Source organism: Ammospiza nelsoni, chromosome 6 (assembly GCF_027579445.1).
Source record: "Ammospiza nelsoni isolate bAmmNel1 chromosome 6, bAmmNel1.pri, whole genome shotgun sequence".
Lineage (NCBI taxonomy): Eukaryota > Metazoa > Chordata > Aves > Passeriformes > Passerellidae > Ammospiza > Ammospiza nelsoni.
In genome coordinates this window covers 57,755,967-57,782,073 of record NC_080638.1, presented here as the reverse complement: position 1 = coordinate 57,782,073, position 26,107 = coordinate 57,755,967, and the positions used below count along the sequence as shown (strand labels likewise).

Below are 26,107 nucleotides of genomic sequence, written 5' to 3'. Positions count from 1 at the left end.
CCCCAGTTCAATCTTTTACAACTGGAGGATTTCAACAACTGCCTGGAAACCCTGGAGGGTCGTGTCAAGAATTGCACAGACACCTTTGATAGCCTCTGTCTAGAGGAAGGAGACAACTCAGAATTGCTCATGGTATGTTTGCATTCCCAAATACAGAAAGATATTACTCAGCTCTTGCCCACTTCAAAATGCTCTTTGTGTCCTAAATGTCACAGTTGCAGCGCTTCTCTCAGAGTAACTATAATAGAGCCAAAACACAAAAAGGAATTATTAAAGTTTAGAAACTCTAGGTCTACATTTCAGGCCAAATGCCTGCATGGAAGGGAGGAAATCACCAGATTTGGGGTTGATGGGAGATATTTTCCCCAAGCTTTGCCCTGGAGCTTCCCTATTTCCCTCAATGAAGGGTATGAGGTAAATGTGGAGGTTCCAGGTCTTGAGTATATGTTCAGTACTGTTGGAAAAGTGAGCCCTGTGTAAAAAAGTTATTACTTTTTATTCCCCTGTATTTTTTGAAGTTAGCATGGAAATGTTGGATGTTTTCAAGTTGTGAAGAATAAGCTTCTATACTTCTTTTACGTGAAAGAAAGGCAGTACTTGTCTGCAATAATTTATTTTTTCCTTACTTCCAGAATCAGACACTGGAGCTTGCTGCACTTTCTCCAAGCATAGAGAGTTTGAATGAAGCAAGCATAAAGCTGCCACTCAGTGACTTCACCCTGAAGAAAATGCAGAGCCTGACTCGACAGTGGAGTCAGAAAACAGCGGCTGCTCTGGAGTGTTGCAGGTCTGAAATGCAAACAAAAAAACATCACTAGTAACAATTCCCTTTTCTGTAATTGAAATGAAAACCATGTTAAAGCATAGAACATCTTGCAATCTGTTCTCAGCTTTCTCAGGGGCTTGCCAGGTGGAATTCTGCCCTTGCATTTTACTTGATTTTTCAGTGTCTATTTGTATTCCAAGTCACTTGAAGCAAAAACCTGGATATTTGTAGGGGAAGAAGGGAGCAAAGTGCCATGTGAAACCCCCATATGTTAATTTTAAAATGAATAAAAAATATTTAAAATAAATATTAAAAATACTTAAAATAAATAAAAAATCAAAATAAATATATAATAATTGTAATATATTATTATATATAATATAATAATATTGTTATTCTATTATATAAAAACTATATATAGTTTGTATGTAATAATATAATTATTATATTATATAATTATATAATTTTTAATATATATATATAAACATACCCAGAAAAACATCCACCAACAGAAGTTTCTGGCTATTCATTTTGTTTTACAGTATGCTTGAGGGAACCCAAAATGATGAGAAGAAATTCTTCCAGAAATGTGAAAAGTGGATGAAATTCCTAGAAAAAATGAAAGAAGCCTTAAAAACAGATATTCCAGGACGGTTTGAAGAACTGCAAGAGCAACAGAGAGTATATGAGGTAAAGCTAACTCTAAAAATGGAAGCATCATTTTGAATGATTAAGGCAGGGGGAAATCATTAGAAAATGCTGTGCCTTTTGAAATTAGATCTGGGCAGGATTTTACAGAGCATTTCACTCTTGAAATGCCTATTAAGGTAAAAACTGTGAAACATGAAAGTCCTTTTCCAAAGGGACAGATCCCTTTTTGCAAGTATCAGACCTTTAGGAGTGCATCTTCATGTGCTGTGTCATGGAAGTCCTAAATTTCCCCAGCACTGAGGTGCACTTGTCTGCCTGTCCCAGGACACTGGAGCCTGTGGCAGCTAACTGGATAGTTTGATGGAGACCTAGCAGCAATCTTAACAGTTTCTGGAAGAAATGCATTTAAAATAGTGTTTTCACAGTATATTTGTGGGTTGACCAGTTGTTAGATTTTAGTGAAAATCTTTTTTCTCTGGCATTTTTCCAGACAGTTGCTATTTGTTACAGAGAAACAGTCAAAAAACTTTAGGTTTCAAATCTCTATCATCCAGCTCATGGTGGGGTCCACTGTCACATATGTGTAAATTCCTCCTGGAATCCAAAAACTGTGGAGTCTTAGGGCACATTTGACACTAGCAATTGAAAATTATAGTTTTCAGCTTTTACAATTAACTAAATCCTGTCAGTCTAGAAGAGCAGAAGCAGCTTTCATAGCAAAGCATATGTTCACAGCATAGTTAAAACTTGTTCTCTTGGTATTTTCAGATGCTGCAGACTGAGATTTCCATAAATCAGCAGACATTTAATTCTATCATAGAAAAAGTTCTACTCTCCTTGGAATCTGGAGAAGCAGAGAAAAGGTACTTTATTTGGTTTTCTCCTTAAGATCTTGGTTATTTAGCGAATATGCTGTATTCCTTGGAATTGCTATTGAATCTTTGCTCTTATGAGGACATAAATCCAAATTCTTAGCTGGATTTACTCTTTGAATGATCACCTGTCACATTTTGCAAAAGTATGAGAAGGTGCAGTGAGAAAGAAACTCGGATGCCCTGGCCAGACTGCATTTGGGATAGTAACAGGCTGGGCTGAAAACAAAAATAATTGCTCCTGAAGAGGAGTCTTTTGTTCTGCGCCTGTGGCTGAGAAGCTGCCTGCCCACAGAGCATAATGAGGATGCTGCATATGAAGGATGCTCTCCCTCTTCCTGGACCTCTCTGCTTCTCAGAGTGCACAGGTGTGGACTGTCCACATTGCTCCTGGCACACATGGCAGGGCATTGACTCACTGGCTATGAAACCCTAAACCTGTTTTTTATCAGTATGATCTCAGACCTTTCATGAGAAACAGCAGGTAATGGCTGTGAGCAGGGGTTCAGCTGCCTCAGGTGTTTGGGGTGAACACATTTCCCTCCCTGCCAGACCTTGCTGCTCCAAGAGACTTAGCAGGACAGTGTGTGTGTTCCCCTCAGACATGGCAGTATGGAATCCATAGCTTGGCTTAAAACTGCCAGAGAAGGTAGGGCTGCACTAAGCTGAGCTCCTGGATTTTGTGTTTGGAACTACCCACACGAAGGCAGGGGTTTGTGTGAGAGTAAATCAGGGACAATGGCCTCCTGCAGAGAAGCAGAATTGATAGATGGGGTTGCCTTAACCAACCAGCCAGATCTGCTGGATCATCTGACCATGTTGAAGAAGAGGACAAAATAACTGCTTAAATGGGTTCAATAACTACACAATTTTCCATTGTGCAGATCAATTTTGCAGCATAATCAGTGACCTTGTCTCACTTGGACTGACCTTTTTGTTCTCCAGAGAAGTGTTTAGTGCATATTGTGTCTGATTCCTGTATTATGTATGTTGCTACACCACAATTGCAAGATTGACTTGCCTTACCCTCTTTTGTATCATGTAAAAGGTTGTTTGGATTGCTTAAAAGATGGAATACAGAGAGCAGGGCTGAGCTTAGGGCTGCAAAGAGCTTTCTTGGATTGCTGGGTATTATAACTGAAAAACAACTTTGCAAATGGAGCTCCATCACAATTACTGTAATATGCAGCCTTGAGATCAAAATTAATTAACACTCGGGCCTTGTAATTTTCAGGACAGAGTTTATTTCCAAGCTGACACTGCTGAAGGAGCAGTGGCAGAATGTTATCCGGATGGTTCAGCAGAGGAAGAAGGACGTCGATGGACTCGTGAGCCAGTGGCAGCTCTTCAGGAGTTCCCTGCAGAGCCTCAGCAGATTCCTTGATGACACAAACAGCTTCCTTGCAGCTGTGAAGAGCCAGGACTGTTACAGCCTTTACCAGCTTAGAAATGTAATTCATGATTTCAAGGTACTGTGTTTATTTCTCATAAATCTAAAATATGTGGGCTTTTTCCCTCAGACTGAAAAAGCTTCTGTCCAGTCAGGCAAAAAGCTTTAAAATCAGACACTTTTCTTGGGGGAGAAATGATTGGTGATACTTTTTTCCTTAGAGCTGAGCACAGGTAAGAAAGCAGTGACATTGCAAAAGGCTCATTGTACTCAGAAACTTCTTGATCACCATGGCCATTTAGCAACCTTGCATGCTTTAAAAATCTTATGGATATGAAAATGGCAATTCAGGGTGCCAGATGAAACAGACACACTAGTCAGCAGGTAACCTCTAGGTCTGTGTGCATCTTACTGACATGACTGCTGAATTCAGGCCTTTTATTTTGCCTGAAGAAAGGTACTTGTGTGGCAAAACAGGCTCTATACATCCTGTGTGTTCAGGGATGAGCAGGAGAGGCCAGAAACTAAGAAAAAGCAAGGGAATCTCTTCACTCAAAGATATACAAACCTTATGATCAGTTCTTCAGAACAGTGAGTTCTGCATTTTACATGCAGTGGAAAAAAATATTTTCCTTTGTTAATTTTGGATGTTTTAGTTTTGCATTTAACTGTGGACCTCTTTGTTTTATAGGAAGGTAGAAACAAGCAGTGAACTTGATGGTTGCATAAGGCAATCTAAAACCTTTTAAAATCCTACTACTGAATGCTATTTGCACACTCCAAGATTTATATTGTGTCCCCACACACCTAGTGTTGATGGATTAACACATTACCAGTATTCCATTTGGTGCTTGCCCTTTTTATTTCATCTGTATTTCTACCTGCTGTGTAAAGGTGATTTTCAGTAGATTTTACAACTTAGTGCTCATGCTTTTTTCTTAGTGAGAAAAGCCAGAAAGTCTTCCCCCTCCTACTCCAAATTGCCCTTTTCCTCCTGCTGCTGTTCTACATAAAGAAGCTCTGATTATACCTCCTTGTGTTAGGGATCAATTTGTTGTGGACAAATTATTATTGATGGCTTACTTCACTTGGAGTGCATCATGATTAACAGGGCTGTTATGTCTGAAAAAATGAGCCTAAGATGTTGACCTTAGAGGTGATCACAGAACTTAGTTTGTATTTTTGACTGCAACATTTTCAGTCTGGCACTATGGATTTGGTCTGGGGAAAGCTTTTGTAGAGTTTTATAAATCAAAATATCAGAGAAAACATGATTTTTCTGAAATTAAAGAAGCACATAGAAGATCTATTGATTCCTCTTTGGCGACTGTGAAAAAAGCTGTACCTTGTGAGTCATCTTCCCAAGTGAAATACCAGCAAAGCACTTCTGGAACTTTCTAACAACAGCTTGGAAAGTTAACTTTTTTTTCCTTTTCAAGAGTAAGGCAGTGATCCTTCAGAGGTGGGAAGCCATGTACACCTTGGTCATCGACGTCGGGGAGAAGCTGCGCGCTGTCTCCGATCCCAACACCAGCGCTGCCCTCCAGGAGGAGCTCAGCCAGCTACAGCAGCGCTGGGGGAAGACCCAGGCCCTGCTGGAGAAGAAGAAGATGCAGTTCAGTGGCACCCTACAGGTAGGTGATGCCCTCCCCACCTGCTGCTCTGGCCTTGGGTCTCAGGAGCTTTCCTGTCCCACCATCTCCAGGCAGGGCTGCTGCTCGCTGCAGGGGCACTCTGAGGGAAGTGCTGTCATGTGTCATGAGGGCTTGGGGAATGCTGAAACTGTGGTCCCCTGATTCTCCAAAGGAAGTTGAGTTGGATTTCATTTGTTGCTACAATGGATGTTTCTGCTCTGATTGTTCTGAAGCTCTCCGTGGCCTGGAGCTCACTCCTGCTTTGGGCTGTAAAGCTGAAATTTAGCTTAGAGTCAACATGACTTGTTCCTCCTCATGTTTTTCAGCATATAAATAGAAGGGCTGGTCATATTTATTTCCTTACAGCAATGAATTTGCTTTCATGGCTAGGTAGGACATTAGGTATGTCTTAAAATTGAATACTGTCACTGATAGAGTCCAAAAATCATGCTTAAAGCCTCTTGGGTTGAACAAAACAAAGTGAGCAGAAATGTTCTCTAAGGCAAGGCTTAAATAAGAGAGGCTTGAAGTTCTGTAAATGCAAGCACCAAAATCTTGTGGGTGGCACTATGTATCAAAAAGGAAAATTCAAAAAAACAGAGCACAAGATAGATTATTGCAGTGGGTTGAAGATGCTATTTTGTAACATATCCATGTGGTTCATATGTTTTGATAAAATATCCTCACCTTTTATATTTCTTTGGTTCTCCCTGGGCAGACTTGTGACTGCTTTGAAAAGCAAACCAAGGAACTGGAAAGCAGGCTGCAAGAGCTAAAGGAGAAAGTAAAAGATCCACTCCCTGTTGAACATGAAGAGCTCCACAAAGCCAAGGAACATATTAAGGTATGAACAGCTATATTGTATTTAAATTGATGTAGTCTTCGCACAGCACCTCATCCCTGTAAAATCAGTTTTCTTACTTACCTGCTCTTCAGTGACACTGAATTTCTCTTTATACCATCCTGATTGCTGCCCATCTCCAAAGTCCAGCTGATCAAGAAGATTGAGTAGTAGTAGTAGTGTTTGGAATTTCTTTTCCTGCTTCTGCTCCCTTTACAGTCTGAATTTATAAAATAAGTAGTTTCTCAAACAAAAGGGAAAAAGCTCCCTTCTCTCAGCTCAATTGGCTTCTGTCTCATGACTGAACCTCCCTTTTTGTTTCCCAATCCATTTTGCACATGGAGCTCCTTAGGCAAGAGACCTTGTAATTCTGCAAAGCACCATACATACCTGCAGGATCTGGGAATAATTAAAGAGAAGGAAAATTAAGAGTAAGGGAGTGGCAAAATTCCTTGCAGCCCATAGTGCACCATGAAAATTAAATGGCAAGAAAAACATTTCCAAGGAATAGGAGACATTTGTCTGGAGTGGTCAGTCTTTCATCATCCTTTTATGTAGTGAATTGTTGACCTATGTAGTGGGAACAAATAAGCTTATTAACAAGCCAAGGCTTTGAACTCATTATCAGCTGTCTGAAATCTTCTTTATGAGTGCTGGCTGTCTTTCCCACAGCAGCAGCCTTGCTGTAGCCCTGACTTATCTGTGAGATGGAAGGACACAGCTTCTGCCTCTTATCCCAGCAAGAAAAATTCAGCTGCAGAGGCAGCAGGGTCAGGCAGTGCCAGTGCAAGTGCTGCTAGTAGGTGTTGTAGTACAATAAAGGACTAAAATGGCATGGCATGCTCTTCCTGCTTTGCATTTCTATCTGGAATAAAGCTATTTTTCTTTCAACCCTGGACCTTCTATAAGCCTAGCAAAGTCCCATGAAACTCCATAGTTAGCTCTGTAATTTCTCTGGATTTGCCCCTTGTTAGGAGACATAAATGCAAGTGTGCACATCTATAGGAGTAGTGTGATCTCAGGTAAATTTTAGAATCAGGTTTGTTTGGTGTTTTCCTCTAGTGTTGAAGCTGGGTCCAAGACCTGTGAAAATCCTCACAGGGTTTAGACCCAGCACACTTCTGACACAAACACTCACAGTTTTTTTCCCCTTCAAAATGAGACAAACTGGATTCTCTCTAAGAGGTTATTTTTGTTGTTGTTGGATGAGCTAGTGACCCTTCCCAGCAGCTTTTTTGCAAAATGGGACCTAGGACCTTGTGTGTGTAGACTGTCATATTACCCAGCTGCAGGCAGTGGTACCTCTGCCTTTTAGGTGGCAATTTTAACAGTGTTAAGGAAAATATGTAACTTACAATAAAGAGAAAGGAGAGTTGGGGGAGCAAAGCAGAAAAGAGAGCCTGTTTTCTGTGAACAAGCAGTTTAAAAGCTCCACATTCCTCACAAATCTGAGGAAGTGCCTATGACATCATTCATTAGAGAAGGCAACTGATTTAATCTTTTTGTGTGTTTAGAAAAATAACCTGAAATTGGAGCAAATACAGGTGGAAAGCAACTTGTCCAAAGCAATTATAACAGGAATAAAGGAAACCCTGAAGAAGCAGGCATGTGCTGACCTGGGTGTGAGAGCCCAGATGCTGCCCTGGAGCATGGGGAGCTGCTGGGGCCAGGCTGTCCCAGCACTTTGGGATGCAGGGATGGTACCGGTAGGTCAGTGGGGCACTGCCATGGGCTCCAGTGACTTCCAGTGGCTTCCAGTGGGGTTCCAGTGATCTCCTGGGGATCCTGGCCAGCCCAGCCCCGGCACAGGCGGCAGCACATTCCCTGCTCTCCTCCCCCACAGGCCAGGCAGGGATTAGGCAGCAGGTTTGGAAAGCCGAGGAGCTTAGTGCCAAGGCTTGTGCGGGTGCATTTCCATGCAGGAGCTGGAGCAGTCGCTGGCAGACTGGGCCCACGACATGAAGGAGCTGCAGGCCATGAAGGCAGAGCTGGCACACCTCATCCTCACCGAGGACATGATGGTGCTCAAGGAGCAAGTGGAGCATTTGCACAGGCAGTGGGAAGAGCTCTGCCTGCGGGTGAGTGTTCACCTCCTCCGGGCTGGTTTCCCTGAGGCAGGACTGGGGTTTCCCTGAGGCAGGACTGGGGTTTCTCCTGGGATAGAACTGGGGTTTCTCCTGGGGCAGGACTGGGGTTTCCCCTGGGACAGGACTGGGATTTCTCCCGGGGCAGGACTGGGATTTCTCCTGGGGCAGGACTGGGGTTTCTCCTGGGGCAGGAATGGGGATTTTCCCGGGGCAAGGCTGGGGTTTCTCCTGGGACAGGACTGAGGTTTCTCCTGGGCTCGGCCCCTCTGGCACTTCTGGCTGGGAATGGGGCTGCTCCCCCGCAGCCAGCCCGGGTGGAGTTCACCCTTTGTGTTCTGGACAACAAAATCCTGCGCAGGGTTTAGTTGCAAACCCTTTGTAAGAAGTGGCTGTGTAACCCTGTGTAAGACTCTGCCTGCACAGAGCCAGATGCAGCTGTTTGCTGGGATAGGTGCCTTTGTTCCTGGCTGCCAAAGGCAGGGAGGGATAAGCACAGGAATTGCCTGAGGGCACGGAGCAAGGAAAGGAAGCGGGAAGTTGAAACAAAATGCCAGTAGAAAGGAAACTTAAATGTGTTTAAATACTAACTCATAGGGCTTGAACACATTGAGAACTGACTTGTCTTCTTTGTAGCAGGAAAATGCTGTGAAACATTTGCATTATTTGTAGCTTGTTGCTGTTTTGCACTTAATTTAGTGTTGTTCGTAAAATTGCTGGAGAACACTTACAGCAAGGTCACATGGACTCGCTTCATTAGGTTATTCTGCAGTTTGAATGTGTGTTTACTTTGTCCTGTTAACAGGATTGGAAGAGGTAAAATACTTCAGGGTCTTAAGTCACTCTGGGGTACTCTACACACCAGCAAACCAAATTCTTGCATCCCTTTACTTGACGAGTAAATAGCTTTTATTTTACAGTTTGTGAAGAAGTACTGAAGCCAGTTAGTATTTTGTTTCTAACCTTTCCACAGGCAAAGGTCAAGCAACCTCGGTGGGGATGTTGCCAGAGTAATGAACAGCTGTGCTTATTTCACAAACTGTGTTGTGATGAAATAGTTATTTAGCTTGATTGGAATAATTAATTTTTTTTTGCATTGCAGTGAGAAAGAAGAATTTAATTTCTTAAACTGGATGGCTGTTATACAACCAGTGTTTTCTCTGTTATTTTTTCTGAACTCTGAAAATAATTCCAGAGACATCCTCTCCCCTTCTGAGAAATACAAGCCATTATTTTTTAAATTAAAATGCCTGAACCATTTTCCTAGTGGAAATCTGCACTTAAGCCTATAAATGAGAGAACTTCGTTGTTTTTCATTCTTTTTGTGAGCTACTGAAGCCTGCTGTCCCCACTGTGTTGAATAGCCCTGAAAATTAAAATTTTTTATATGTGCTCCACTACAGTCTATCCAAGTAGTAATTTCCTGTAGTAATTTAAGATCAGATTTTATTCAAAATTTCCATTTTAATTTCCTGAGGGAGCAACGCTGAGTTCAGTCTGTCTTGGAGGCAGGAAAGAGGTGACAGTAATGTAACTGTGTTAGGCACACAAAATCTGTAGTGGGAGGAATCTCTTGAGTGCTGTAGGGAGGGAGATTCTGAATGTTTGCACAGCCCTAATGAGCCTCAGGAGAGCCCACAGTGGTGCTCAGTGCTGGACACAGGCTTGGAGAGCAGACTAGATCAGCTCTGCTGTTGGCATGACTGCTTCATTTTGGCTAACAAAGTAGGGTCAAGATGCATTGTGTGGAGCAAAGTGTGCAGAATAAATGCAGGGAGGTGAAAGAGCTGCAGCTGTCACAGCCCTGGGGCAGCCAGATGCCTGTGCTCAACTGGGCAGGGGCAGACAGGCAGAGGGAGCAGATGCACTCAAGGGATTAGCATTTACAGAGCTGCCCTTGCAAGGTGCATGTAGGTCAGAGATTTAACCATTCATCCCAGCCAGCATCTCTGGGGATGTTGTTTTAGCTTCCCTTTGGAATGCACAGGATGCTCACACAGTGAGTGCAAAATGGGGGTGGTACCAGGGCAGCTGGGCAGAGGAGAAAGGGCTCAAAGCAATGGCTTGAAGGGTTCATGTTCCTAGAAGCTTGTCTGGGATTTTTTGGGTTGTTCCTGTTTTTTACTCTCAGCCTGTATTGCTTGGCCAGCTAAATCTGCTTCTTGCTGTTGAAATCCTGCCTTGTCCCATTCTGAGCAGGCAAACATGGAGTCAGAATCACACGAGCATTTAGAGCTTGTTTCACTGACAAGCAGAGTCTGTTCTTCCACTGACCAAGTAAACTCATCTCCATACATGGGAGATGCTGCAAGTGGTAAGGAAGGATGAAGGGCTCACCCTCCAAACCTCTGAGGTTGAGGGTACACGGGAGCATCCCAGAGCAGAGACACTCTTAGAAAGTTTTTGAGGTCCCTGCACCTCCAGACTTTTTCCTATGGAGAACTTGGGAGATTGTTTCCCTGTGTCCCAAGACAGTCCTTTCATCCTCATGTTTTTGCTCAGATTGTCATGAAGGATTCAGAAATCCCTTTCAGCTCTCCATCCCCTCCTGGAAAACAAGTCAGAATTTAGGGGACAAAAGCAATGTGGTAGGAGATGGCTTGGTGCCTTCTGTTTTGGTCCTGGTGTTACATGGAGCTGGCCTTGCTTCCACACTACACATTTAAACTTCACGCTGGGGTACAAAAGAGTGTTAGATATTAGTCTAGAAGAATCAATAATGGAATTTTGAGGAGTCATATGCTGTATAAAGTGCATGTGGGATGTGAAGAAGGGAGTGTTTCCTGCCATGGGGAGACATTTAGTGTGGCCATTTACAGCCAAGACTAGCAAAATATTATGCACAATCTTTATAGACAGAATTTATTGGTGAGAATGAGGAGTTACTTGTTTCTCTTGCTTCAGTAGAGCTTGAACCATTTCTCACTTCCTTTGTCCCATATATCCTGGTACAGGAATCCATCAAGGTTAATAAATAAATACATATTTAAGAGCCTTAGGCTAGAGACAGGTGCTATTAGCTAGTTAGAAGTGTGACCCTGCTTATTTCTGAGATATTGGAGCAATGATAATAACTCAGCTTTTTCAGGCAGTCTCAGACCTTAATTGCTCTATCTAGACAATTTGTTTATCCATTCTGGAAAATGTATTTTTGATGGGGGAAAAAAAATCCATAGTTTTCAATGAAAATGATAGATTCTTGATGCTCATTTTTTGGAAGTTCTCCAATTACTGCTGGGCAAATGGAAACAAAACAGGGAGGCTTTTATAGAGATAAAATAATTGCAGTCAGTAGTTGCAAAGTTTCTCTTAGAGTGGCAGAAAAATAAGAACTTACCCAGGTGTTATTTCTCTTGTGTTATATACGGGGCCATACTAAACAGTATGTAGTAATTATGTGTTTTATATTCCTTCTGTGTTTGACATTTTCAGGTTTTCACTGAGTAACATTTAAATTATTATATAAGCACATTATTTATAAAGCTGTCACTCAGTTTCTTTCTTCTGAGGGAGAGAATCTGGTATTTGCAAGTCAACTTTTTGCCCTGCAATCCAAAATAAGATGTAATAACAATCTGCTTGATGGCTTTGGAAAGGAAAGTAGGATACTTGATAACTGCTCCTGCAAAATGGAATAAGATCAAATGCAGACTAGAAATTAGAATGCTCATAATTGCTGGTTTCCTTCCAGAAAAAGCTGTTGCTTGAATTTCTGGTGTGTGCTTTTCCACAGGTGTCCCTGAGGAAGCAGGAGATCGAGGACAGGCTCAACGCCTGGATCGTGTTCAATGAGAAGAATAAGGAGCTGTGCTCCTGGCTGGTCCAGATGGAAAGCAAAGTGTTGCAGACTGCAGATGTTAGCATTGAAGACATGATAGACAAACTGCAGAAGGTAAGCAGTAATGCCACTCTTCTTCAATTGCAGCCAGATAACTCATTACAGAGGCACCATTCCTCATGCATTCATTGCTCTTGGAAGTGATACATGATGTAAAACCAACACACAGAGGCTTTTGTGAGATGAGCTTTTCTATCATTAGCTCTTCTTGATGCTCAGATTTGGAGCTTAAAGCAGAGCAGAAATGCCACTGGACTGCATTTGTTGCATTTATTCAGTGTGAGCTGTGTTGGTGGGTCTGGGCTGTTGGGGTTTTGGGGCACACATGCACACCCAGCACTGCTCAAATGGTGTCCTGGGAGCAGCTCACTGCTCTCAGCACCTCCATCATCCACACAACTGGTGAGCAGAGGGCAAGGAAAAGGTTGAAGGATGGGGTAGTTCTTATGCCAGGCAAACAAGAAATTACAACAACCAAAAAACAAAATCTAATTCTGCCCCTTCCCTCATTGTAGTTGGTGCATTCTAATACTTTTGTATTAGCTTGATTTTAAAGAAAATCAACCATTATTGTTCTGCTGTTCTTCCCCATGGCTAAAATGTCTCAGTATCTAATCCCACATCTCCTCTGGGTAAGAATGCCAGCAAAATAAAGCCACCCTAAACTCAAATTTAGGTTCTTTTGAGGTAGCTTCATTGAAAAATGATGTTAAATCAGGAAAACAACAGATAAAATTAGAACATTTGATTGCTATTTTTAGGAATACTTACTCCTGGCACTTGCAAGTCTTTAAGCTGCTTATTTTTTCATAGATTGTGAGAGAGCTTCTTCACTGAGGTTTTCTTTTTGTTTTTAGTGAGAGCTCTACGTGCTAATGTAAAACCTCAGCAAAACCTGACTTCACATCACACACGTGGGAAAAGAAACACATATTTTTCTTTTGGTATCATTGTTTTATTTTGCCCTGTAATTAAAGCAATGTTTGTGTATGTTTATCAGGACTGCATGGAAGAAATAAACCTGTTCAGTGAAAATAAGCTTCACTTGAAACAAATGGGTGATCAGCTAATCAAGGCTAGCAACAAGAGCAGAGTTGCAGAAATAGATGATAAACTGAACAAAATCAATGATCGCTGGCAGCACCTCTTTGATGTCATTGGAGCACGGTAAGAAAATTATTTTCAATGTTTTATGTGAGATAAAAGTCAGAGGTTTGTGTCCTTGACCATCAGAAACAGAGTGACATGACTTTCCAGTTAAGTTGGAATTTATTACTGGGAATACAGCTGAAAGGAATTTTTTTTCTTTTAGAACTTATTGCTGTATTATGACACCAAATGTCTTAATTTATCCAATGGTAGAGGGCAGGATGTAAGAATTCATATGAAATAAAATTTTAATGATGGGAGCTTTGTAAAAGGAAGAGTCAAAGTGATCTCTCCATTCCATGTGTTGAATTGCAACCTAATTTTAAGGCAGCGTGGTAGTTCATTTGGGCTTTTTAGGAGAGCCTCCTATTTTAACACAAGCCTCTCTTTCAGTCTGTGTCTGAATGCACAGAATTTAGGAGTAGATTCTATTCTGTCTCTGCAGACAGATTTATATGATAATGTTCCTTTTTTACATTCACAAGTGTTTGAAATTTCATTTAATACCAGTGCTATTTCTTTACTCAGTCTCCCTCTTAAAAACAACTGAAAGACTATATGAGTTCCTTTTAAATTCAGGATTTTCTGTATGATGGTGAAGTGAAAAATACTGTCAGTTGAAATGAAAACCAAAACCTGCCCAGTCTAGGCAACAACCTCCTCTTAATGGATTAAGCATCTTTATTATAGTTGGCAGAGTTAAGAACATCATGATCATTTCAGTATTAGCCTTACTGAGACTATCCCATTTCATTATTATCTCTGAGTTTCTGCCACAGCTTGGGATGAGGATGCTGGGCTGGTCTTGCCTCCTGCTGAGTTTGTTGATAATCCAGAAATAATAAGGCCAACACCAAATTGGCATTGGTCTCAACTTCTCTCCCAAGGTTTTGTTCTGCCTGTGATCCCCACTCTGGGCTCTCAGCAGCTCTGTTGCTCAGTTAAATTTGGGACAGATAAGGTGGTTCTGCTGTGACAATGTAGTGCTAAGTGTGCTGGGCCTCAATCAGGAATGAGATCTGAATTAATGGTGACACAGGAGCTGTGAATGGTTAAGCAGAGGCTGCCTTCTCAAGATCTGACACTGCAGATAGACTTGCAATGGTTGTCTCAAGGTGTCTGGTTTTGATCTGGTGTAGGAAGGCAAGCTTTACTTCAGTAACAGCACTTTTTCTGTTCTCATCTGATAGTAATGTGTCACATTTAAAGCTTTTTTGTGATCATTTTTTGTGCTGCTGTATGTTGGTTTTGAATTGTAGCAATTTTTAAATGCACTGTTTTAAAAGTGAGGTAAGCATGGCACATTTCTGGTGATCTTTAGGAAAACATGCTAAAGAACTGAGGGGGTCTTTAGAGAGATATCTGGCAACTGTATTCCAGTACTCTGTAACTAGGTCTTGTCTGCCTGATGTGTCTTAAATATTTACCTTCAGGCAAGTGTGCAGTGGTGCTTTGAGGTACATTATTGTGGATTTGTCTAGAGCATCAACAAGGCTCCCAGGATCTGGTTTCTAAGTGGATATTGCAGCTACTGGGGAATTGGTGTGATGCTGTATGAGTGTTCCTGTGTAATTAATTCCAAAATGTCTGTAACATGCCAGCTTGTGATTTCCATCAATTTGATGCTCAGGACCAGGGTAATGAACTGGAAGGACCTGGTAAAATGTGATTTTAAGCAGCTCCCTTGGTGGCCCGAGATTATCAGCTATCAGCCAGCCCTGTGGGCTCTGCTGGTCCCCTCTGAGTTAATAGTAAGAGAGGTTCAGCATATGGCAGTGTTTTGTAGCACCTCTCCTCCCTCACCTAGTCCACCTTGCTGGGGCAGGCTCTCAGCTGCTCAGTCATGAGTAACCACCAGGCCAGACACTCAAAGCAGACTCTGAGTACACTCCTAAGAGTTTATTTTGCCCTGTTATGACCTTCCAGCTTTCTGCTTTGAGTTTGCTGCTATGGTGCTGGCTTGCCACTGAGATTTGATGTCTGAAGGAATTAAATTAGACATCAGTTGACTGAAGTGTCCACCTCACTGAGGTGTGTTTTGGGGCACTCAAGATGAGGCTCCTCCCCTGCTTTTGAGTAGCCTCTCTCAAGCTCAGGTGATGGTGGGGAGGCAGCAGCTCAGCCCATCACCAGTGTGACACAAATTGGGCATCTTTGAGGGAGAGCAGAGAGGAGCAAAGAGCCTTGGGCTGGAGCTGAGGTGAGGTGTGGGTTGTGATGCCCTGTGCTCACAGACTGTCCCCTTCTCGGTTTGCTTTTGCAGAAACTGTTAAAAAAATTGTATTGAGGCTGTGTTGAAAGAATACCTGCAAAGGATAGTGGCAGAATTGTGTGGTCCCTGCTGGATTAAGCCATCATAGTCCAGAGATCCTCTCACAGAGTGTGGAGGCTGGAGGGAATGGCACAGGGGCTGTGCATCCACTGCAGCCCTGCAGATGAGACTGGGGCACTGCACAAGTGCTGCCACGTCTGCAGACCCGTGCAAAGCCCTTTTTATTGGGCACTGCTTCATTGCCTGGGGAAAATAAGAGGAATGGAGGAGATGCCTCTGGGAAGGAGTGCCACAGGGCTTGGAGGGTTTGAGGGTAGGGGAATGCTCCTGGAGAGAAGTGACAAATTTTGACTGGCATGCAGAGAAAACCTTGTCTTTCTCCTGAAAAAAAGCTGCTTGTAGGAACTTATTTTCACAGCACATCCATGAAATGAGGAGGTGGTTTCACTCCTGTCTTTTCACATTAATAGCTATGGCAAGTAAAATTGAAGTGTAAATTTTCTGAGGTTTCAGGTGCCAAATCTATGACCACTTGAAGCTCTTTTCTTGACAACTCCAACAATTTCTGTTAAACACACAATGAGCTGCTACCTTTATTTGTACTTGCACTTGGCTCCCAGTGGCCCACCCACCATCACAGGGACAAGGACCAAATTTCAGTATGTCCTCATGGCAGGCCAAGATTTGGGAAGGAGGTGAACTACAGAGGCAGGCACTGAGTAGGAGGAAAAAATGTATATTGAATAGCTGTGTTCAAGGCCAATTCTTTGTTTTTGGGCGTGGAATCTGTTTTGTTGATGGGCACTTTTTGATCCTGTGGTTCAAAAGTGAAAAATAACTTGTATCCACAAAGGAATCTAATTGAGATTTATTGCCAGCTTCAGTTCTGTGGTTGCAGATATCCCCATGGCTGTCCCTGCAACCTGTGTAGGATTTTGTTTTCTCTGCAGTGCAGTGCATGGCTGTGTGATACCAACATGAAACCAAACCAGCCTGGAAGCCAATCAATGCAGAGAATTCCTCCTGATAGCTTATTTCACCTTTTTAAACCAATAAATGTCCTGGGACAGATGGGCAAATTAGGTGAGCTCCCCATTTAGTCCTTGAAGTGATTCTCTTAGTTCATGGTGACAAGCACAGATTTGCCATATGGCTGCACTTGCAGGACTTAACACTTTCATTATCTGCCTGTGCTCAGCCTGTGTGGTGACAAAAGCTTTGCCTCGTGTGTTGCACCAAGCCACCGTCTGGCTGCAACTTGGAAGAGTCTCAAAATGTTAATTTTCATGGGATAAAGTAACCATCAAGGCATTAGCATGCCAGGAGAGGAGAACAAATGAATTCTGTCCTGCTCAGAAGATACTATTACCACAGGGGGTTTGTGCTGGCTCTTTGTTGAGCGATGGGGAATAGAAACATACTAACAGGCAGAAGGGAGCGTTGTGCTGACTGTAAGATGGACACAGGAAATCTCTTGTTTTTGTTACTGAAGCAGTAGGAGGAGGAGTGCACAGGCTGCCTGAGGGTGGTAGACAACCAAAATCTCATTGAGTGGGATTTACTTCCTCAGTATGCTCTGGGACAGCACACCAGCGCCAAGCACCAACAGGCAAGGACTAGCAAGGAACTGTGTGCATGGCGTGTTCCCTTTCCTGGGCCATCCAGCACTGATTCTGACTCCTCACTTTGCTTCCCAGCCCGGTGAAAAGGAAATGTTTTCCTTCTGCATTGCTGTTTGCTTGGTGCCTGCAGTCGGGCTGGAGGAGCACCCCGTGTCCCTGGAGGGTGTCTGCACTGCCTGGAGCTGTGCTAAGCTTTGGGTGCTGCTTGAGCCTTCATTAAAGCCACCAGCTTCATCAGGGGCTGCCTCCAGGAGTTTTGGGTCTGCAGACCCGTTTCTGCAGTAGCTGATGCTGCATTTCTGTAGCGCTGGGCATCTTGCAGCTCTTGCCAGTTGTTGCCAAGCTGTGAAAAGGAGATGCCGTTTCTCAGCTGCTCTGGCTACAGGCACACTGATGTGTTTTCTTACTTGTTGGGTCTAGTCCGTGTTTTCAGCCCTGTGGCGGAAAGCAAAGTTTTTGTGTATGTAGCAGGACTGGGTTCAAATGACTGTGACCTTTAAAGCAAGCATGAAAATTCAGGGAAGCAAGCAAGGTCAAATGTGCCTTCTCATTCTTTTAAATGCAGCTATCCTTAAGCTGCCAGCATCATTGAGTTGTCCAGAAATCTTAAACTGCCACACTCAAGTCAGCCCTAACCTTCCTTAATAGAACTTGGAAGATTGAAGGTGTTTTCAGCTCATTTCCTGCATACCCTGGGGCACTGAAATTCCCAAACAGACTGAAACTTCTCAGGTTGCAAAAAAAAAAAAAAAGGAAGCAGTTGAAACTCTCCAGTGACATCACCTTGTGCTGTGCTGGGGGTCCAGGGAGGCTTTATGGGGAGTGCAGTGAGCTGCCAATTCCCTCTCCTCCCTTGCACCCTCACTGTGTCTGGGTTGCCCCAAAAGTCACTCCAGCACCAGCAGGCCCCAGATTATGGGTTTGGGGTGCAAGTGAGTTCACAGCACACCCTTCAGCTGGTCTCTATTTATTTTCCACCACATTGGTTACCCTTTGGCAGGGCAGACAATCAGGCACCATGTGTTGGTGTGCTGTCCTACCCTGTGGCAGCCCGCAATCAGTGTGGGTGCACTCTGGGCTCAAAGGTCTTTTTAAATTGCTGCAGATCAATACTGCATGGCAAGGGAAGCAAAATATGCTGCAGGGAGGCCTCCCCAGGTAAACAAGGCAGCAATGTCCAGCAGAATTGTGTTGGTTTGTGGCAGTAGCACTGTAAAATCTCATTCTTGGTTTTGGTTTTTTTTTGGTATACAAAAATATGTGGATGGTTGAAATATCACTCACAAAGTGCTTGCTTTCTTTCCATGTTCTCTTTGTCCTTTGAGGATTACACTTCTCTTTAGTGTAAAAGCTGTGACAGAATTCATTATTGTCTCAGGCATGATGGTTGGGCTTATTTTGGTTATGCAATGTGTGCAGGGAGCAGGGGGAGCTGGCAGTGCAAGGGGAGTCCTTGTCTTCTGCACACCATCTTCACTCCCAGTGTCTGCCTGCAAAGCTGGGGGTTATTTCCCCATTTACTCAGGTCAACCATTTCAAAGAGTGGTTTTGAACCACTCTAGACAATAAACTGTGAAGGTGACTGGGCATGGTTTACCTATGCAAATGTCCTGAGCCCTCTCACAGTGTGCTGTGTCCTTGCAGGAACTGTGTGTTCTGCCATGTGAGCCATCAGCAAGTCAGTACAGGTCTGTGGAAAATTACCTGAATACTGAAAAACCTTTGATTTCAAAATCATTCTTTGCATTTTTTGTGGGATTATCACAACTTCTTTATTTTTTTTCTGATCTTGGCTGGGTGGGGAGCGACTTGTAACCCAAGGTTCTCCGACTTCCACCTTTTTTTTCCCACCCCGTGATCTCTGGCAGTCATAACAGACAGAAATCATGACAGTGTGTTTTTCCACAAACGAATGATATCATAAATGAAGATTAGGGGTTATTTTGCCTTCTGGCATAACAGGCTATTTGCAGTGGAGGCCTTCTGCCTGGTCTGGAAGGTTAAAGAGAGGACAGGTTAGTGTGTGGGAGATTTAATTCGTACTTAAATACCTGGGCTATAATGGTAAAGGCGAGAAAGCAGAACGCAGGGGAAGTAAGGATACATCTTTGTGCGTGGTGCCTGTGCGTGGATGTACGTGTGCTCGTTTTTTGGGCTCGCTTCAGACTGACTCTGCTGCAAATCATCCGGGTCTGAGGCTCCAATAATCCCCGTTTCTCCCAAGAAATGAGCACCGCATCCACCTTTCCCGGTGCCGGAGGCTCCAACCCGCAACCTTTTTGTCGCCAGCCGCGGGCAGGCGCCCGGCGTGCGCTTCCTCCCGTGCTAACAATTCTCCCGTGTCAGAATAAAGCCCGGGTGGTTTTGTTCTGAGGAGGGATGCGGCCGTTCGCCAGGTAAAATCCCAAGGCAAAACGTAAGGGTTAAAATAGGGGGGAGAGAGATAGAGAGAGAGAGAAAGAGAGAGCGAGCTCCGGTGTCTCCCCAGCTCGGGGTCGGGGAGGAGGAGGACGGGCGAGCCTCCCCCCCACAGCCGGGATGCTAAAGCGGCGAATAAATAGGGCATCTGTGGAGGAGGGGTTTCCTCTGCCATGCCTGCCTGCTCGCACAGACCGTTTCCCCCTTGCAGCTTGGGATTTGCAGGCTGAGGAATGGTGTTCCCGTGCGAACCGTAAGTGCCGTGTGGGTGCCGGGTGCCGGTGGGGTCTGGCGGAGCCGCGGGGGGAGCCATGCGATGGACGTGCCCCGCTGCTGCGGCTCCCTGAGGCCAGCGGGTGAGTGAGTGGGAAGTGCGGCACGGCAGCAGCAGCAATTGTGCTCACGGGCCCCTGCCTTGCGATCAGCTGCGGCTGGGGCTGGCATCCGAGGCGCCGGAGAGCCTTGACAAGAACCTTTTCCCCCCCAAAGCCTCCTGCGCTTCTCCGTGCCCGCACACAGCCCGGAGCACGGGGCTGCTGGCACGGCCCCGGTACCGACCAGGAATGGCCTCGCCTTCCATGGAAAGGCCTCAGATTTGCGATCACCTCTCCAAAGCGCGGCTTTTGTCCCTCGCACGGTTGTTCCCCCTGCGAGTCACCGAACAAAGGTTCCTGGGCTGTGCATCTCATTGCTTGGCCGCTGGTAAACAATCCTGTCAGCTGGCAGGGCCATTTCAGCCCCTCCTCCTCCTCCTCCAAAAGACATGCACGGAGTCGCTGTTTCTGGTGACATTTGCCTTTGTGAAGGAGAGTTTGGGACAGATGTTAGCATGTTTTTCGTTCTTTCAAACGCTAAAATTTGAATGCTGCTATTTACCTTATTTGAGCTTCCCCCCTACCTTTTCCTGCAGGACTTTGACAGCTAAAGCCATACAAAATGCATGTCCTAATGCAATTCTTTTTGTTTGTGTGAATACATTTCAATCAACCTGGAAGCTCCTCCTACTGCTAGGTAATTCCTGAGTAGTTACTACAAATACACTGTGCACTGAATTCTGCCTGAGACACTTTAATGCTTTTCCCTTGTAACCCAATACTGGCAACTTCATTGTGGGTATTAAGACCCAAATCCAATCTCGAGTCAAGTCAGTTAGTCCTTCTGTTCACTTTTGCAGCCAGCTTGTAGTTATAATCTCCTACTTTTGTTCTTTTTTTCTGCCACTTCTATTGTGGTGTAAAGATTAAAATATTTTAAAACTGGCTTTGTTTGGCTTATTCCAGGCAACTTAAGCATGTGTCTGAGTGCTAATCAGCGTGGATTTTTTTAGCTTGGCCCATTCCAAAAGACAAGGCAAATCTGAATTTGTCAGGGTTTTTTTAGATCAGTGGTGATACTGCTATTGTATTTTTTTGTATTGTTACCTTTTTTTTTTTTCTTTCTGGAGGCATGTGGAATTGTGGCAGGTGAGTTCTCAGTGGGAAGTGAACAATGGATAAGTAGGAGTTTTTCCTGTAAACAGGAAGTTTTTCCTGTTGGACCGGTCTCAATTAGCTTGAGATTCACACTTCGTAGAGAAAGAATTCAATCAACAATGGTGACACCTTCCACCCTCAGCAAGAAGCTGGTTTTCTTTGCTGCACTTGAACTTTTAGTGCTGTTAATTCACTGTGTTGGGTGATTGGTACCTGGATCTGGCAGGAAGCTTTTGCCCCCAGGCTTGGAGGCTTGCACTGTGCACTCCCACCCAGCTTCCAGAAGGGCTGTGTTTCCCCAGAAATGGTCAGCATACATCTCAAAAGAGTTCATGAAGTTTCTTTCATGCAAAGATCAGGTGATTTGTAAGAGTATTTTCAGGGTGCAGATATGCATCTGAGAATGGTGGTTGCAAATGAAGACTTTTGTTGATTTGTTTATGTAATTAATTAATCTGTTTCACTCTTTTCTTTGAGCTGTAGCCAGGCAAATGGCAGTTGCCTGTGACTTTTGTGCAAGCTGAGGATGCTCATGTTTTTCATTCCTTTACCTCTTGTTTCAGTTTAGACCCCTGCCCTTTTCCTTGGGCTCTGTGTCTGCTGACAGGAGCAGGTCAGCCAATGTGAATGTCTGGACAAGGCTGCCTTCCCATTTATGCACTGCACTGGTGTGAACTTCTCTGAGGTTTTTGTCTTCTTTGGCTGCTTAGCTCAAGTTTGAGATGAATGGCTTAAAGCATTAAAGGTGTTTAAATGACTGGCAAATGCCAAATTCTATCGAGAATAAATAACAGATTAAATTACTTAATTACAATGGTGTTTCTAGTGGCAATTGCTAGAAAGTAAATACAAGCCCTCAGTTCCACAATGATGCTGTCTTTGAGACTGTTGCTTCTGGTAACACTAGGAGATAAAGATCCTCATGGTGACATTCATAACTTGAAAATCAGAGTGATTTCTAAGCCAAAATAATACTGGAGTGGTGGTGCCAAAAGCCACACTTAGATTCTAAAACTGTTCCTTTTAAAATATATCAAATGTACTTTCAGTCATAAATACATTTATTTATAGTCTAATATTCTTTGGTTTTGCTTTGGACTTCCTTGGCTGTGTTCACCTATCCACAATATGCAGACTGAAGAGAGATGTTCAGCACCCTGTGAATTTTTCTGTAATTCAGCTTAGGGATGGGAAGCAGGTGGATACAGGCAGAGAAGGGAGCCCAGGGAGGCAGAGATGATCTGAGCAGCACAGTAAGCTGTGGTCTCAGCAGGTCAGCTGTGCCATCAGATGGTCCCTACATGTGCCTGTCTCCAGAGCAGCTGTGGGAAGCGCCACAGGACATGCAGGAGGTGAATTGCCACAGAATACAGTCAGGGACAGGGCAGAGATCAAGCCTTGCTTTCCTCCTGACTGGCCTGAAGTCTTGCAGAGTTAATAATGCTACAGTGTAGATGTTTAGCTCAGACACTTCCATCCTGTGCTCAGCACAGAGCCTGTATTGTCCATCTCTCCAGGGAAAAGGGTTCCTGAGTCACCTGCCTCTGGAGGGCCACATGCCTTGGGAGTCACTGGCCCTGCTGAGTGTTGTAACCAGCCAAAATAACTGATGGGAACAGGGCAGAGGAAGAAGTTCTCCTGGGTAAAATAACTGCTAGCCCATGACAGCACAAGAAAATGGAGCAACAACATGTTCATTGAGTATTACTTAATATAAGTAAGTAGTACTTATATTAAGCAAAATCAAAAGCATCAAGATTCATACAGCAGCTGTTTGCTTGGGAGCCAGATGCTGTCTGCATACAGGGTTGAACTTGGGACCGGAGTTCTGAAAAAAAGCTTGTTAAGAAAAGCAAGAGCAGCTAAATTCTTTTGTCATCCCCTGGTTTCCTCTCAGTCAGCTGCAGCAGTGGAAGATAGAGTCTGTGTAAAGGGGCAGAGGCAGGTGCTTTGCATCAGAGTCAGCAGCTTTGTGGGTGCAAGGCAGGAACAAGCTGGACCATGGACTTGGGCGAAATCCTTCAGGCTGGCTTGCAGGCTTACATCAGTCAGACAATACTAATTTTACTTTTGGAGAGTGCAAAGTTGCTAAATTCTTGCCAGGAGCTTCAGTGTAGGACTGTGTTCTTCTTGCCCTCCTTGTAAAACAACTGAAAGTACTGCCTCGTGCTTCTGGGACAAGAGGTGTAGGGGAAACTTTCCATGCTGCTAATCCATATGAGACCCTGAATTTTCTGGCCTTACTGTGTAAACAGTAGGACTGAAATCCAGCAGGATCATTCCCACATCTCCTCCATAAGTGCTTTACTTTAAATCAAGTGTCTGGCTGACGTGTGTATCCTCTTTGGTTACCTTAAGGTTGCTAATAAGATCAGTTGTTGCTTACAGGGTGGCATATTCATTATGGATTAGGTGTCCTGCATATCTTCTGTTGTTGTATCATCAGGCAGTTGCAAAAGCCATTCATTACAGACAGTTTGGACCACTCTCCTCTAAAACTTGCCAGGATAGTTTGGCAGCAGGCAGGACAGTGGGCCAGGAAACTGTCCAGGTGCCCTGTGTGGGCACTTCTGCCTCGGAGCAATCTGTCCCTGCCTGCATTACATGAGATCACATCCCTCAGCCTTTCCCAGTCCTGTGTTGCCAAGTACACCAGGGCTTAACTCAGCCCCCTCAGCAGTCTCCTGCATTTGGGGACATGCAGTGAACCCCTTGTACAAGCTGTCCTTGCAGTGCCACTGCTGGTTTTGTTTATATGGTGACATTTCCCAGCCACTGTGGCCAATGAATCAGAAATGTTTCAGCCTTTTCACAACACAGACCTAACTTTTTGTGCAGCACTTAACTTAAACAATTGAGACTCGTCTTGGTAGTTGTTGGACTTTGCAGTAGCTAAAGGTTTGATTTGTAAGTTTGCATTTTAGAAATCACATGCAAGGTTCAAAAATTGATCCTAAGGCACAAGGACATAACTAGAGATCAGGAGACCAGCACAGGGAAGCAATGCTGGCTAAGAAATGGGCTCTCCCTAGGACATGGGTGGAATGATTTCATCTGACTTCAGAGTCTGCAGTGTTGATATTTATAGTACTGCAGGGTAGCCCATTGCAGTTCATAGGGAGAAATATGTGCTTTTTGGTACAGTTCATCTCATCTTGTGATCTGGATGTTTAAAACAGGTCTGATACAAGTAATGATTTTTTTTTTCTTCATTATCTACCAAGGTCTGGATGACAAGCTCTGAAATAAGTCTGAAGAGATAAGTGTCACCCTGGTGTTGCCCTTCTAGTAATTTTTGTTGGGAATTGCAGTAAATGAGAATTTCAAGAAAAGTTTGAGAGCAGTGAGGTAGTTCACCAGATATTCCTCCAACACATGGAGACAAATTTGCCAAAATATAAAATACCCAAATGCTATGTGGGTAATTTGAGGGGCTGATTTGGGGGTTGGACATGGGAATATGCTGCTAAGGCTAGAAGTAAAAAAAAGTTTGCCTGCAGTTTTAGAGCTGTGCTACGAACAACTGTAAAAAAAGTAAGTGGTCTCAATGGTTCATTTGCTTGTCCACTGCACAAGTCTCCCTGGCTATTTGATATTCTCCACCATCAGGATTGGTTTTTTAAATTATTCACCTGTCAGGAGAGTCTGGCATATCTCTGCATGTTTGTGTGATGTTTAGATGAGCTTTAACATTGTGGTGCTACAAGTTCTATAGTAGCTGTTGTTCAGGCCTTCTCTCCTGTTGGCATCCAGAGGATGCTGAGGTCCTGGCACAGGTTGCCTGGCCAGCTGTGCATGGCCCATCCCTGGAAGTGTTCAGGGCTGAGTTGGATGGGGCTTGGAGCAACCTGGAATAGTGGAAGGTGGCCCTGCCCATGGCAGGTTAGAGCAAGGGCATCTTTCAGGCCCTTCCAACCCAAACTGTTCTGTGATTCTGTCAGGATGTTGGACTGGTGGTTTGTGCAGATTTTGCCTCTCTTGGCAGAGTGGTATCTTGTTGATTAGTGTGAGCCTGTTGGTTGCTGAAGATGACACTGAGCAAAATTCACGGCAGGAAAATCAAACCATAGATACCTGTTTTAGTTTAAGTGGCAAATTATGGTACAAATTTCCACTTAGATTAATGTCCAGTGCTCTCTAGCAGATGAAAATTCACCTTGCTTATGTAGTTTCATTAAAGCCTTCACTCAAGTCCTGCTTTCAGCTGTAGAGCAGGGTCCTGCTGAGCCAGTTTAGGTAGGCTTTGACTAAAACACGGCTCTGATTTACAGGCAGCAGCTTGATGAGACATGGCTTCATAAAGCCATGCCTGTCATCAGCTCCTGCCAACATCTTTTCCACTGATTGACCATCTTTGTAACAAAATGTTCTTCCTGATTTACTTAGGGTGAAGAAACTGAAGGAAACATTTGCTTTTATACAACAATTGGACAAAAACATGAGTAACCTTCGCACCTGGTTGGCCCGGATTGAGTCTGAGCTTTCCAAGCCTGTTGTTTATGACATCTGTGATGACCAAGAAATCCAGAAGAGACTGGCAGAACAGCAGGTGGGAAATAGCAGCAGCCAGAGTAAATGAGCTGAGATGCTGCTGATTGGTCCTGGTATAAAATCACCTGTTTCTTTTCTTTAGTGAGCCCTTCTGACTGTTTGCTTTGCATGGCGTGTTCCTGCCAAGATGCGTTACACGGAAAATTTTTATTTGCTTGCAATTATTTCGGTATTGTCTTGAATTACCCCCACATCTCCCTGCCCCCCTTCACCCAAGGAAAACATGCAAAATACAAACAAAAGCCAATTTGCTCAGTTCAGTACAGCAGACTTCCTGAGGACTGGGCAGGGCACAGACAGTGGGCAGAGTACATGAGGATGACTTCGACTGACAAGGCGTGAATGCTGCTCTCTGCAAAGAGATGGGATTTGCTGTGTTTCCCTCACTGGCTCCAGCTCTTGTCCCTTCCTTGCAGACAGCAGAGCAAGCTTGGCAGAGCAGGATGCTTGGGCTTTGGAAGGTGGATTTGTGCAGACACACCTTTGGCTGAGGTTTGATCAGAGGCAGGCTCTGAAGATCCCTCAGGGCTGGGGGAGCTGGCGCGTG

At 44.0% G+C, this 26,107-nt stretch overlaps 1 protein-coding gene across 1 annotated transcript in view; it reads left to right on the top strand.

Annotated features, from left to right (window-relative positions):
• The window catches only part of SYNE2 (spectrin repeat containing nuclear envelope protein 2), a 168,602-nt gene that overhangs the window by 123,263 nt on the left and 19,232 nt on the right, over positions 1 to 26,107 (top strand). Inside the window, exons 92-102 of the mRNA XM_059475436.1 lie at positions 7 to 132; positions 633 to 787; positions 1,309 to 1,456; positions 2,186 to 2,280; positions 3,524 to 3,758; positions 5,119 to 5,313; positions 6,032 to 6,157; positions 8,077 to 8,232; positions 11,972 to 12,130; positions 13,077 to 13,243; positions 25,396 to 25,558. Of these exons, the coding sequence (XP_059331419.1) occupies positions 7 to 132; positions 633 to 787; positions 1,309 to 1,456; positions 2,186 to 2,280; positions 3,524 to 3,758; positions 5,119 to 5,313; positions 6,032 to 6,157; positions 8,077 to 8,232; positions 11,972 to 12,130; positions 13,077 to 13,243; positions 25,396 to 25,558 (1,725 nt within the window). The remainder of the gene's footprint in view (positions 1 to 6; positions 133 to 632; positions 788 to 1,308; positions 1,457 to 2,185; positions 2,281 to 3,523; positions 3,759 to 5,118; positions 5,314 to 6,031; positions 6,158 to 8,076; positions 8,233 to 11,971; positions 12,131 to 13,076; positions 13,244 to 25,395; positions 25,559 to 26,107) is intronic.